The following is a 13,309-nucleotide window of genomic DNA, read 5'->3' on the forward strand; positions in this document are numbered from 1 at the left end:
TTGTAGTGAGGACCAGGCAGACGCCTTCGTGTGTGTGTGTGCGACCCACTGACCGCTGCAGTCTCAGATCAAACAGAAGTCAGTCAGGGTGGTGTGAGAGCTCTCCATCAGAAAGTCTTTATTTTAACACAGGTCAGGAGATAGCATGCAGTCATACATACTAGGCTAATCACGAAGTACCCCTTCTTACATAGACTACATCGCCTTGAGGACACGAATATTGCCTGTCCCCCAGCCAACCCCACATCCCCTCAGTCTCTGGTTGACTCTTCATAGACCAGCGCAGCATCCAGGGGCGGAGTCTTCATGTTGTAGCATCCTATGGCCGCCTTACTTACCACTGGACACAAGTCCTGCTCACACCACCTGTAACACACACATTTACTGCTAGAACTATTAGCCTACAAGTAGTAAGGACTAGGGCAGGGCTCTCCAACCCTGTTTCTGGATAACTACAGTCCTGTAGGTTTTCGCTCCAACCCTAATCTAGCTCACCCGATTCTAATAATTAGCTGGAGTGAAAACCTAGAGGGTAGCTTTCCAGGAACAGGGTTGGAGAGCCCTGGACTATGGACTAGTGGTGGGGACGGATGTGTGTTTACCGCAAAGCAGCATAGGCATCAGAGTGAGAGGCTCCCTCCCATGAGGCGTGGTCAATGAGCAGAGCCCCTGAAACACACACACACACAGATGGGGTCACAATGCATCCTCAGGACAAGCCAACTCTGGCAATGGTTAACTGAGAAAGGTGATGGGCAATACAGTAAGTGCTACTCCTGTTATGCAATGTTCAGTCAAAAATTGAATTGTATTTGTCACGTGCCGAAAACAACAGGTGTAAACTTTACAGTGAAATGCTTGCTTACGGGCCCTTCCCAATGATGTAGAGTAAAAAAGATAAAATAAAAAGTGTGTAGTACCCATATAAATGCGTGCCAAACTGTATGCCAGGTCTCGTGCTGCCAGCTCCATAAAGCTAGGTGGTGTGAGAGCAGCGGCCTGCAGGAACTCTCTCAGACCAGAGAGAGCGCTGTCTACTGATCTCACAGCCACAGACAGGGAGGGGAGGGAGGCTGCTGCTAGCAGGGACTGGGGGATGAGTGGGAGGGAGAGACACAGATAAAGTCAGAATTTGTATAGCAATCAACAGAGGTTGTAGGGTCTTTTTCATTTTTTAATAGTAACAGTCTTTCATGCCTGCCATTCAATGTTGGTACAAGGAGGATGATGCTAGATAAAGGCTGTGGAAACTAACTAAATATCCCAAATGTGATCTTAATTGTCTAAGTCTATCAACAAAAACTAAGCTCAGTAAAAATATATACTGTACCAGTCAAAAGTTTGGATACACCTACTCATTCAAGAGTTTCTTTATTTTTACTATTTCCTACATAGAATAATAGTGAAGACATCAAAACTATAAAATAACACATATGGAATCATGTAGTAACCAAAAAATCAAAATCTATTTTATATTTGTGATTATTCAAAGTAGCCACCCTTTGCCTTGACAGCTTTGCACACTCTTGGCATTCTCTCAACCAGCTTTGAGGTTGTCACCTGGAATGCATTTCAGTTAACAGGTGTGCCTTGTAAAAAGTTAATTTGTGGAATTTCTTTCCTTCGTAATGCGTTTGAGCCAATCAGTTGTTGTGACAAGGTAGGAGTGGTATACAGAAGATAGCCCTATTTTGGTAAAAGACCAAGTCCATATTATGGTAAGAACAGCTCAAATAAGCAAAGAGAAATGACAGTCCATCATTAATTTAAGACATGATGGTCAGTTAATTGGGAGAATGTCAAGAACTTTGAAAGTTTCTTCAAGTGCAGTCCATAAAAACCATCAAGCGCTATGATGAAACTGGCTCTCATGAGGACCGCCACAGGAAAGGAAGACCCAGAGTTACCTCTGCTGCAGAGGATAAGTTCATTAGAGTTACCAACTTCAGAAATTGCAGCCCAGATAAATGCTTCAGAGTTCAAATATCAGACACAACATCAACTGTTCAGAGGAGCCTGCATGAATCAGGTCTTCATGGTCAAATTGCTGCAAATAAAACACTTCTAAAGGACACCAGTAAGAAGAAGAGACTTTCTTGGACCAAGAAACACAAGCAATGGACATTAGACCAGTTGAAATCTGTCCTTTGGTCTGATGAGTCCACATTTTGTGTCCACAGATTTTTGGTTCCAACCGCCGTGTCTTTGTGAGACGCAGAGTAGGTGAACGGATGATCTCCGCATGTGTGGTTCCCACCATGAAGCATGGTGTGGGGGTGCTTTGATGGTGACACTGTTCATAATTTATTTAGAATTCAATGCACAATTAACCAGCATGGCTACTACAGCATTCTGCAGCGATACGCCATCCCATCTGGTTTGTGCTTAGTGGGACTATCATTTGTTTTTCAACTGGACAATGACCCAACAAACCTCCAGGCTGTGTAAGGGCTATTTGATCAAGAAGGAGAGTGATGGTGTGCTGCATCAGATGACCTGGCCTCCACAATCACCCAACCTCCACCCAATTGAGATGGTTTGGGATTAGTTGGACCGCAGAGTGAAGGAAAAGCATCCAACAAGTGCTCAGCATATGTGGGAAATCCTTCAAGATGATTAGAAAAATATTCCAGGTGAAGCTGGTTGAGAGAATGCCAAGAGTGTGCAAAGCTGTCAAAGGCAAAGGGTGGCTATTTGAAGAATCTCAAAAATAAAATATATTTTGATTTGTTTAAAAAAAAATTGGTTACTACATGATTCCATATGTGTTATGTCATAGTTTTGATGTCTTCACTATTACTCTACAATGTAGAAAATCGGGGAAAAAATGCTGGAAAATGCTGTCGTACACGTAGATCCAGAGCATCCCAAACATACTCAATGGGTGTCATGTCTGGTAATTATGAAGGCCATGCTGAAACATGAGGTGATGGTAGTGGATGAATGGCACAACAATGGGCCTCAGGATCTCGTCACGGTATCTCTGTGCATTCAAATGACCATCAATAAAATGCAATTGTGATCGTTGTCCGTAGTTTATGAATACCCGTACCATACTCCCACCATGGGGCGCACTGTTCACAATGTTGACATCAGCAAACCGCTTGCCCTCACAACGCCATACACGCTGCCTGCCCATTACAGTTGAAGCCACAATTAATCCATGAAGAGCACACTTCTCCAGCGTGCCAGTGGCCATCGAAGGTGAGCATTTGCCCACTGAAGTAGGTTATGACGCCGAACTGCAGTCAGGTCAAGACCCTGGTGAGGACGACGTACACGCAGATGAGCTTCCCTGAGATGGTTTCTTTAGTTGTGCAAACTCAGTTTCATCAGCTGTCCGGGTGGCTAGTCTCAGAATATCCCGCAAGTGAAGAAGCTGGATGCGGAGGTCCTGGGCTGGCGTGGTTACACATGGTCTGCGGTTTTGAGGCCAATTGGACACCAACTTCTTGGAAACAACGTTGGAGGCAGCTTATGGTAGAGAATTCTTATGAATATTAAATTCTCTGGCAACAGCTCTGGTGGACATTCCTGCAGTCAGCTTGCCAATTGCACACTCCCTCAAAACTTGAGACATCTGTGGCATTGTGTTGTGTGACAAAACTGTACATTTTAGAGTGGCCTTTTATTGTCCCCAGCACAAAGTGCACCTGTGTAATGATAATGCTGTTTAACCAGCTTCTTGATATGCCACACCTGTCAGGTGGATGGATTATCTTGGCAAAAGAGAAATGCTCACTAACAGGGATGTAAACAACCTTTTCGAGAAATAAGCTTTGTGTGACTATGGGACATTTCTCAGATATTTAATTTCAGTTCATGAAACATGGGACCAACACTTCACATGCTGTGTTTATATTTTGGTTCAGTGTAATTAGAATAATAAAAAAATCCCCATTAAAAAACTGTCAGTTTAAGGTAGAGATATTATTGTTGTTGCATTGGATGTGTCTCAATCCTCCACTTCCACCGATGTCGTACTTCAGCATGTGCTGTGAAAGGTGACAGAGCTAGAGCAGTCAGACCATGAGACGTCCCACAAATCTCACAAAATAGTCTGTTACGTCCCAACAGTTTGGGCTACACACTAACATGTTGGTGGTTCTGCTCTAGGATGTCTACAGGCCTGAAGGTCCCCAGTACCAGTTGGGGAAAATGAATGGAAGTATATATGGAGACTGTTTAGTGCCAAAAATAAATGGTTCAATACATGTTTCCAGATCTTTCTTATATCTCTCAGATATAGGACAGACACTTCAGAACAAACTTCCTTTTGATATCTGTTATTCCATGTAGTGAATCTGTTATTCAAGGCTTTTGTATGGGCTAACAGCAGTAAGGCCAAATAAAAATGTTTGTCATATAATTATAATTTTTTATACTTCAATAGGTCTTAAAATTCAAAATCAAATAGCTAAATGATCCTTGGTATGACCTTCTTAAAACAATTCCATATAGCTTAGACCTTCTTAAAACAACCCCCGGCTTAGACAAGGCTTAGTCAGTAGAGGGTTAAAGGACCCTGACCTGAGTGTGTGTGAAGTAGGCCTGCAGTACGAGGCCTGAGCTCCGAGAGACGCAGCGCAGAACATCAAGAGACAGAACATTAGTGGTCCCCTCCCAGATACTCAACACCTAGAAATAGAGAGTGAGAGAGAAGAGGTACTGTCAGGGCTGGATTACCAAATAGGAGCGAAGGGCATGTGACCTGGGCAGGGCTCTAAAATGAGCACTGTGCGACTAGGAAAAATATTTAAATTATAAGGCTACGCTGTACCGTTGTTAACGAGTGTACGAGAGGAAAAAGTGTGCAGATTTGATAGCGTCATGGTTGCACCATGACTACAGTGAAAACAGTTTGCTTGTAGCCCAACCAGGTGAAAAGATCTGACCCATATTACCTGCATTGCCGGGACCGCATTTTACATTCATAAACCATATTGTGGGCAGTTCAAAAACTACTTGTGCGTGGTTAACCATTTGTTTCCACTTTGTTGAGTCAGGTTATCTCAAAGGGTTAGCTAGCTAACAACCTGGTAACTTTACCAGTATATCCAAACATTTTGGGAAAGAAAGAAAATAAAATAAAATAAAAGGGATAGCTTCTTTAGGGGATCAATGAGCATAGCAATGAATGAATGACAGGTCTCTTGTATGTTGTCATCATCATAAACCTGACTTTTTTAAAGAGACAGTGTACAATTTTCTATGTACTCCATATCATTAGGAAAACAGTGCTTCTATACAATGTAGACATGTAATATTCCACAAATTACTTTAATTTCAATGACAGGTATTCGTATCAACATCTTAGCTTAACTAATGTCTTCATAGTGTTAAATGCACATGTGCTTCAAAAGTAGACTGAATTCATATAATTCCAATATAGTCTATATCTCAATCAATTCTTTTAAATCGTATTTTCTGGGGCTCCTACATTTTATGTGGTGAGCACCAATTGGGAGCACCAGTGCTACCAATGAAACATTTTAATTTAGAGCCCTGGCCCTGAGGCCCCCGACTTCCATGGGGCCCCCAAACAAAAATATGTTTTTGGGGGGGTTGGTTGTGTATGATAGAAAAATGTGTAGAGTTGCAGGAAATTCACTTTCAAACTGCACAATTTTCTCTCAGCCTCAGGGCACAAGGTGAACAATGGCATGAGATGAGCTATAAAACAATAGCGTTTTTCTCTCTGACCCATGGCAAAAAGTGTTGAATTGCAGAAAATTTGCACCCTGGAGGTCGGGGCCCCAAATGCAGTAGTCTGGCCCTGGGTACTGTTGCACTACAACTATTGCCACTGTTGTTGTTGAGTAACAGACTGAAAGTAACAAACTACTTCATCCATTAACAGCAACATAACTTTACTCCATTACGTAACACAAAGTAAGTCTGTGTACATCATGTGACTACCTACCTGAGCATCTCTGAGCATTGCAGGTAGTCCCGTGTCCTCGATGTAGCCCTGCCCCCCGAAACTCTCCAGCCCCTCGGAAATCACGGCAACCGCCTGAGACACACAGGGATGGCACACACACACACACCCCCTGCATCACCTCACACACATCTCTAATGCCTTTCCTGACCTGTCCCAGACCTATTATTTGACCATGCTGGTCATTTATGAACATTTGAACATCTTGGCCATGTTCTGTTATAATCTCCACCCGGCACAGCCAGAAGAGGACTGGCCACCCCACATAGCCTGGTTCCTCTCTAGGTTTCTTCCTAGGTTTTGGCCTTTCTAGGGAGTTTTTCCTAGCCAACATGCTTCAGCACCTGCATTGCTTGCTGTTTGGGGTTTTAGGCTGGGTTTCTGTACAGCACTTTGAGATATCAGCTGATGTACGAAGGGCTATATAAATACATTTGATTTGATTTATACAACGACAAAAATGATTAAATACACACACCAGTTTTCCACTGCCATCTGCCAGTATTAACCGATGTCTATGTTCTGATTTCTGGTGTAATGTTATTGGCTACCTGCTTGTTGACAAAAACAGAGTGTGTGTGTGTACCTGTTTGCCAGTGTAGAGTTTAGCCACAGGTGTGAGCAGGCGAAGGAGGTGGGTCTCCAGCTGAGAGGCATGGCCTGTCTCCTCTCGGCCAATCAGACGACAGACCTCCATCACCAGCAGGAACGCTCCTCGAGTCTCCACCTATAGGAGGAAGGTATTGAGGGGAGGGAGGGAAGAAGAGAGAAAGAGAGCGGAGGTGTGTGAAGACAAGTGGTAGGTTTAGCGGTTATAGTAGGGTATTCTATTTTACAACTTTATTTTCAGCTGACCTCCATCCTAGCGAGGGTCTGCATGTGAAGGGGATGGTCTCTTAGGAGCTTCCCAAAGGTAGAGCGACGTGTGGCGTAGTCACGAGCCAGCTGGAGTACCCTGCACACACACACACCATCAATACACACTCTTGACCGCCAGTACGGCAGTGGGTAGTAGTGAATAGATGTCCTACCTCCTCATACCAGCCACAGCAGACACGCTGTTATGGATACGAGTCACAGTCAGCATGTTGGCTATACACGCCACACCTCTCCCCTCTTCTGACAGCTGAGAAAGAAGGGAGGAATGTTAGTGTGTGTGAGAGAGAGAGAGAGAGAGGGAGAGAGAGATTGAGAGAGAGAGAGAATCTGACCCTGTGAGCAGGCAGGCCGTCCAGCAGCAGCTCGGCAGTGGGCATCTGTCTGGTTCCCAGTTTGTCCTTCAGTCTTTGGACTTCGATGCCCTGTACCATCCCCTGCTCATCACGCACTGCAGCATAGAACATAGACAGACCTCTACTACCCTGACGCGCACACACACACACACACACACACACACACACCAGTTAGGAGGAGGAAGACAGACGTGTGTGTGGGGGGGTGGGGGGTTTGAGGGGTCAGATAATCAGGAGTGAGGAAGTCAAGTAAGAGGTGAGGGGTCAAGGATCTGGTGTTAGTATGAGCGGAAGAGTAAGGAGTAAAGAATTGAAAAAATGAGGACTGATGAACATTGAGTGGTACCGATGTGGTCTGTCCGTCTACGTCTGTGACCCTGGCCAGTGTGAGAGTCATGTCTGCATCTGTAGCCGAGGTGAACCACTTGAAACCTGACAGTCTGTATGTACCATCACTCTGAGGCAACGCTACGGTCTCTGTACCATTGCCTAGACACACACACGTGCACACACACACACACAAGTATCATTATCATCAGTTGTCATGGAACCTATCATCATCTAATACAGTGTATGTAACCAACCAGAGAGAATACAGACACACTGACCTACGTCAGATCCGCCCCTGCGTTCAGTCATCCACTGTCCAGACGTCCAGAAGTGCTCAGGGTCACGAGAGGTCAGGCGGCTGAAGGCGTCCGCTACTGGCCAAGACACACCCAGAGACTAGGCATGCACACACAGACACGCAGACAAGTTCATGAATCAGAATATCACAAGTTGTAGTGGTTTTGTGTTTGTAACACAAATCAACAATTCCAACATGAGCAGTGATAACCATTAAAGTTAATTCAGACAGACAGACACACACCTGTATAACCTTGGCAGCTCCATCAGTCATAGCCAGAGGACAGGTGTAGAGACCAGAGGAGGGAGAGTACAGATACAGCTTACACATCTGGTACACACGACTGGAACACACACACACACACTTTATATTAGTATTAAACTCAGCAAAAAAAGAAAAGTTCCTTTTTCAGGACCCTGTCTTTCAAAGATAATTCGTAAAAATCCAAATAACTTATCTTCAATGTAAAGGATTTAAACACTATTTCCCATGCTTGTTCAACGAACCATAAACAATTAATGAACATGCACCTGGGGAACGGTTGTTAAGACACTAACAGATTACAGACTGTAGGCAATTAAGGTCACAGTTATGAAAACAGGACACTAAAGAGGCCTTTCTACTGACTCTGAAAAACACCAAAAGAAAGATGCCCAGGGTCCCTGCTCATCTGTGTGAACGTGCCTTAGGCATGCTGCAAGGAGGCATGAGGACTGCAGATGTGGCCAGGGCAATAAATTGCAAAGTCCGTATTGTGAGACGCCTAACAAGGTGCTACAGGGAGACAGGACAGGCAGATGACCGTCCTCGCAGTGGCAGACCACGTGTAACAACACCTGCACAGGATCAGTACATCCGAATGTCACACCTGCGGGACAGGTACAGGATGACAACAACAACTGCCCGAGTTACACCAGGAACGCACAATCCCTCCATCAGTGCTCAGACTGTCCGCAATAGGGTGAGAGAGGCTGGACTGAGGGCTTGTAGGCCTGTTGTAAGGCAGGTCCTCACCAGACATCACCGGCAACAATGTCGCCTATGGGCACAAACACACCATTGCTGACCAGACAGGACTGGCAAAAAGTGCTCTTCACTGACGAGTCACGGTTTTGTCTCACCAGGGGTGATGGTCGGATTTGCGTTTATCATCGAAGGAATGAGCGTTACACCAATGCCTATACTCTGGAGCGGGATCGATTTGGAGGTGGAGGGTCCGTCATGGTCTGGGGCGGTGTGTCACAGCATCATGGGACTGAGCTTGCTGTCATTGCAGGTAATCTCAATGCTGTGCGTTACAGGGAAGACATCCTCATCCCTCATGTGGTACCCTTCCTGCAGGCTCATCCTGACATGACCCTCCAGCATGACAATGGCACAAGCCATACTGCTCATTCTGTGTGTGATTTCCTGCAAGACAGGAATGTCAGTGTTCTGCCATGGCCAGTGAAGAGCCCGGATCTCAATCCCATTGAGCATGTCTGGGATCGGATGGTGAGTGCTAGGGCAATTCCCCCCAGAAATGTTCGGGAACTTGCAGGTGCCTTGGTGGAAGAGTGGGGTAACATCTCACAGCAAGAACTGGCAAATCTGGTGCAGTCCATGAGGAGGAGATGCACTGCAGTACTTAATGCAGCTGGTGGCCACACCAGATACTGTAACTTTTTATTTTTATTTTGACCCACCCCCCTTTGTTCAGGGACACATTATTCAATTTCTGTTAGTCACAAGTCTGTGGAACTTGTTCAGTTTATGTCTCAGTTGTTGAATCTTGTTATGTTCATACAAATATTTACACATGTTAAGTTTGCTGAAAATAAATGCAGTTGACAGTGAGAGGACGTTTATTTTTTTGCTGAGTTTATATTTAACCTTAGCTGACACATACTATTGGTGTATGAAATTCTAATAATGTCAAGTCACAAAATGCCAATGAGTTGTTTCTGAGATTACTGTCACTTGTGATGTTTTTATGTTCGCTGTGTGTTTGTCAGGTTAGTGTATATGTATTAGGGTTTAGGTAAGGATTCAGTGTGTATGGGTCAGGTGTGTGTGTGTGTCTACCACCTCCACTCCCCGTAGCTCCTCTCGTATCCGATGGCAACCAGCCCTTCCTGTGCTGATAGGTCCTTCATACGTTGCCAGGCAGGGGAAGTGACAATGCGGTCAACACGGCAACCCCAGGGGTCATAGGTCACCAACCGAGGGGGTGTGACCTCACACTCCCGACCCCACCCATCCACCTCGCGTACCAATCGCTCCCCAAACACACGCAGGTCGGAATACACTGCCTGGGAACACACACACACACCATCATCATCATCATCATCATCGTCAGTGACTAACAGATAAAGCATCATCGTCATAGTTTCTATCCATTCTGAAACATTATGTTATACACAGTACACACACACCTCACTGGGCAGGTGTCTCCTCAGGTATCCCTGTAGCAGAGCGTCCTCCAGGAAGGGGTTCTTCAGCATTGGCCTCTCCTGGAAGAACCCTCCAATCCCAGCCCGGAAGAACTCTGCCTGCCCCTCTGCTCCGGGGACATCTTGGGGAGGCCGAACCAGGACCTTCTGAACCATGCTCACAGAACTGCTGCATGACAGCGGCCGATACAATCCGGTACACACCCGGTAACTGTGTCTAGTGACCTGTCGGTTCACAGCCATCATCCAGGAGCTCAGATGTCAGGCCACTGGCCTGAATATGATACAATGTAAACTGATTTTTTCAAAAGAACAGCTGCATTTCTTTAGTTACATTTTGAAAAATAACAAACACCAGCCATCACTTCTATAAAGCTACCTAGACATTATAAGGGACATTCAACAAGAATCAATTGATTTTTATATATATCTATATAATTAATTTCAATTATCATAAATACCTGTAAATATCAGTGGGCCTTTAATAAGAAATCACACGTATTTGCGGTAGGAAATATTATGGACTGCAGCTTTAATAATAGTCTACAAAAACGAATGAATGAAATGAACAGTCAACACCTCTCATGTCATGTGTGGTCCAAAATTATTTCAACATTTAGTTTAGTAATTCGAATAAAAAAAGCTAAAAAACAACAACATTATGCAATGCCAACGTGTGACTCAAAAGTGTGTCAAAGTTCAGGCACTGTAGCAACGGAGCAATCTTTGCTGCACGGTAGTCTACCAATGGTTGTCAAACGTTTACAAAATATGTGGTTAGAAAAGCTTGAAGGAAAACGAATAAATATGCCTTACTTAACAATCCCTTCTGTAATTTTGTTTTTACACACCGTTCAGGCTTCAACGAATCCCCTTCTACTTTTCTTCAAAATAAAGGAGCAACCTCTGGTCTCGTTAATAGTCTATCAACCTTCAAAATAAAAGTCTGGAACATCAAACTACACAGCTGCTTTTCAGAAGATATACAAAGCTTCTACAATGAAATAAATGTAAAGTAGTAAAGATCTAAAACTCTCAGTTGAAAAACATCAAATTCAGTGCAATACAAAGAATAACCACAAACCAATAACCATGCATGCATGTGTGACCAACTCAGTGGCCTTGTGGTTAGTGTCTACCCTGAGATTGGAGGGTTGTGTGCTTGATCCCTGGCCGAGTCATACCAAAGACTGTTAAAATGAAAAAAATGTGATACATTTTTTTATTAAAAATAAATACATTTGGGGGTAAGGCCCTGTGATAGACCAGTGTCCTGGGAGTGTACTTGTACATCAATCTGCCTTACACTATAGGAACAGGAGATAGGCTCCTGCCCTATGAGCTTACTATGCATGTGTGGTACATTATGTTGAATCCTGTGTGATATTTGTACTAGATTTACCAACTAACCATGCATGTGTGGTACATAATCACCGCCTGGTACGGCAACTGCTCCGCTCACAACCGTAAGGCTCTCCAGAGGGTAGTGAGGTCTGCACAACACATCACCAGGGGCAAACTACCTGCCCTTCAGGACATCTACACCACCCGATGTCACAAGAAGGCCATAAAGATCAAGGACAAAAACCACCCGAGCCACTGCCTGTTCACCCCGCTATCATCCAGAAGGCGAGGTCAGTACAGGTACATCAAAGCAGGGACCGAGAGACTGAAAAACAGCTTCTATCTCAAGGCCATCAGACTGTTAAACAGCCACCACTAACATTGAGTGGCTGCTTCCAACACACTGACTCAACTCCAGCCACTTTAATAATGGGAATTGATGTAAAATATATCACTAGCCACTTTAAACAATGCTACTTAATATAATGTTTACACACCCTACATTACTCATCTCATGTATATACTGTACTCTATATCATCTACTGCATCTTTATGTAATACACGTATCACTAGCCACATTAAACTATGCCACTTTGTTTACATTCCCTACATTACTTATCTCATATGTACAGTGGGGCAAAAAAGTATTTGGTCAGCCACCAATTGTGCAAGTTCTCCCACTTAAAAAGATGAGAGAGGCCTGTAATTTATCATAGGTACACTTCAACTATGACAGACAAAATGAGAAGAAAAAAAATCCAGAAAATCACATTGTAGGATTTTTTTGTAGAATTTATTTGCAAATTATGGTGGAAAATAAGTATTTGGTCAATAACAAAAGTTTATCTCAATACTTTGTTATATACTCTTTGTTGGCAATGACAGAGGTCAAACGTTTTCTGTAAGTCTTCACAAGGTTTTCACACACTTGCTGGTATTTTGGCCCATTCCTCCATGCAGATCTCCTCTAGAGCAGTGATGTTTTTGGGCTGTTGCTGGGCAACACGGACTTTCAACTCCCTCCAAAGATTTTCTATGGGGTTGAGATCTGGAGACTGGCTAGGCCACTCAAGGACCTTGAAATGCTTCTTACGAAGCCACTCCTTCGTTGCCTGGGCGGTGTGTTTGGGATCATTGTCATGCTGAAAGACCCAGCCACGCTTAATCTTCAATGCCCTTGCTGATGGAAGGAGGTTTTCACTCAAAATCTCACGATACATGGCCCCATTCATTCTTTCCTTTACACGGATCAGTCGTCCTGGTCCCTTTGCAGAAAAACAGCCCCAAAGCATGATGTTTCCACCCCCATGCTTCACAGTAGGTATGGTGTTCTTTGGATGCAACTCAGCATTCTTTGTCCTCCAAACACGACGAGTTGAGTTTTTACCAAAAAGTAATATTTTGGTTTGATCTGATCATATGACATTATCCCAATCTTCTTCTGGATCATCCAAATGCTCTCTAGCAAACTTCAGACGGGCCTGGACATGTACTGGCTTAAGCAGGGGGACACGTCTGGCACTGCAGGATTTGAGTGCCTGGTGACGTAGTGTGTTACTGATGGTAGGCTTTGTTACTTTGGTCCCAGCTCTCTGCAGGTCATTCACTAGGTCCCCCCGTGTGGTTCTGGGATTTTTGCTCACCGTTCTTGTGATCATTTTGACCCCACAGGGTGAGATCTTGCGTGGAGCCCCAGATCGAGGGAGATTATCAGTGGTCTTGTATGTCTTTC

General features: G+C 44.3%; 1 protein-coding gene across 4 annotated transcripts; it reads right to left on the reverse strand.

Moving 5' to 3' along the window:
• Window positions 1-89: 89 nt before the first annotated feature.
• LOC109895979 (acyl-CoA dehydrogenase family member 11) lies at window positions 90-11,200 on the reverse strand. Of its 4 annotated transcripts, XM_020490132.2 has the most exons (16): window positions 11,050-11,124; window positions 10,695-10,776; window positions 10,216-10,507; window positions 9,869-10,092; window positions 8,045-8,144; window positions 7,782-7,899; window positions 7,520-7,662; window positions 7,153-7,302; window positions 6,973-7,067; window positions 6,797-6,896; window positions 6,528-6,668; window positions 5,924-6,016; window positions 4,531-4,638; window positions 921-1,089; window positions 603-669; window positions 90-366 (listed from the first exon to the last, which is right to left on the reverse strand). In XM_020490132.2, the coding sequence occupies exons 3-16, from the start codon at window positions 10,477-10,479 to the stop codon at window positions 252-254; spliced, it is 1,887 nt and encodes a 628-aa protein (XP_020345721.1). In that variant the 5' UTR covers window positions 10,480-10,507; window positions 10,695-10,776; window positions 11,050-11,124; the 3' UTR covers window positions 90-251. The 4 variants fall into 4 exon arrangements, with proteins under 4 accessions (XP_020345721.1, XP_020345720.1, XP_020345723.1 ...); XM_020490131.2 differs by lacking the exon at window positions 10,695-10,776 and having other exon boundaries at window positions 11,085-11,200; XM_020490134.2 differs by lacking the exon at window positions 10,695-10,776 and having other exon boundaries at window positions 11,050-11,168.
• Window positions 11,201-13,309: the final 2,109 nt, after the last annotated feature.

This window comes from Oncorhynchus kisutch, linkage group LG8 (genome assembly GCF_002021735.2).
Source record: "Oncorhynchus kisutch isolate 150728-3 linkage group LG8, Okis_V2, whole genome shotgun sequence".
NCBI lineage: Eukaryota > Metazoa > Chordata > Actinopteri > Salmoniformes > Salmonidae > Oncorhynchus > Oncorhynchus kisutch.

Excerpts from the sequence above, each read along its gene's own strand:
- LOC109895979 (XM_020490131.2), bottom strand. The coding sequence starts at position 10,479 with ATGATGGCTGTGAACCGACAGGTCACTAGACACAGTTACCGGGTGTGT. Across the intron at positions 7,068-7,152 it reads ACGGCCTGCCTGCTCACAGG|CTGTCAGAAGAGGGGAGAGG; the intron begins GTCAGATTCTCT and ends CTTCTTTCTCAG. Across the intron at positions 4,639-5,923 it reads CAATGCTCAGAGATGCTCAG|GTGTTGAGTATCTGGGAGGG; the intron begins GTAGGTAGTCAC and ends CTCTATTTCTAG.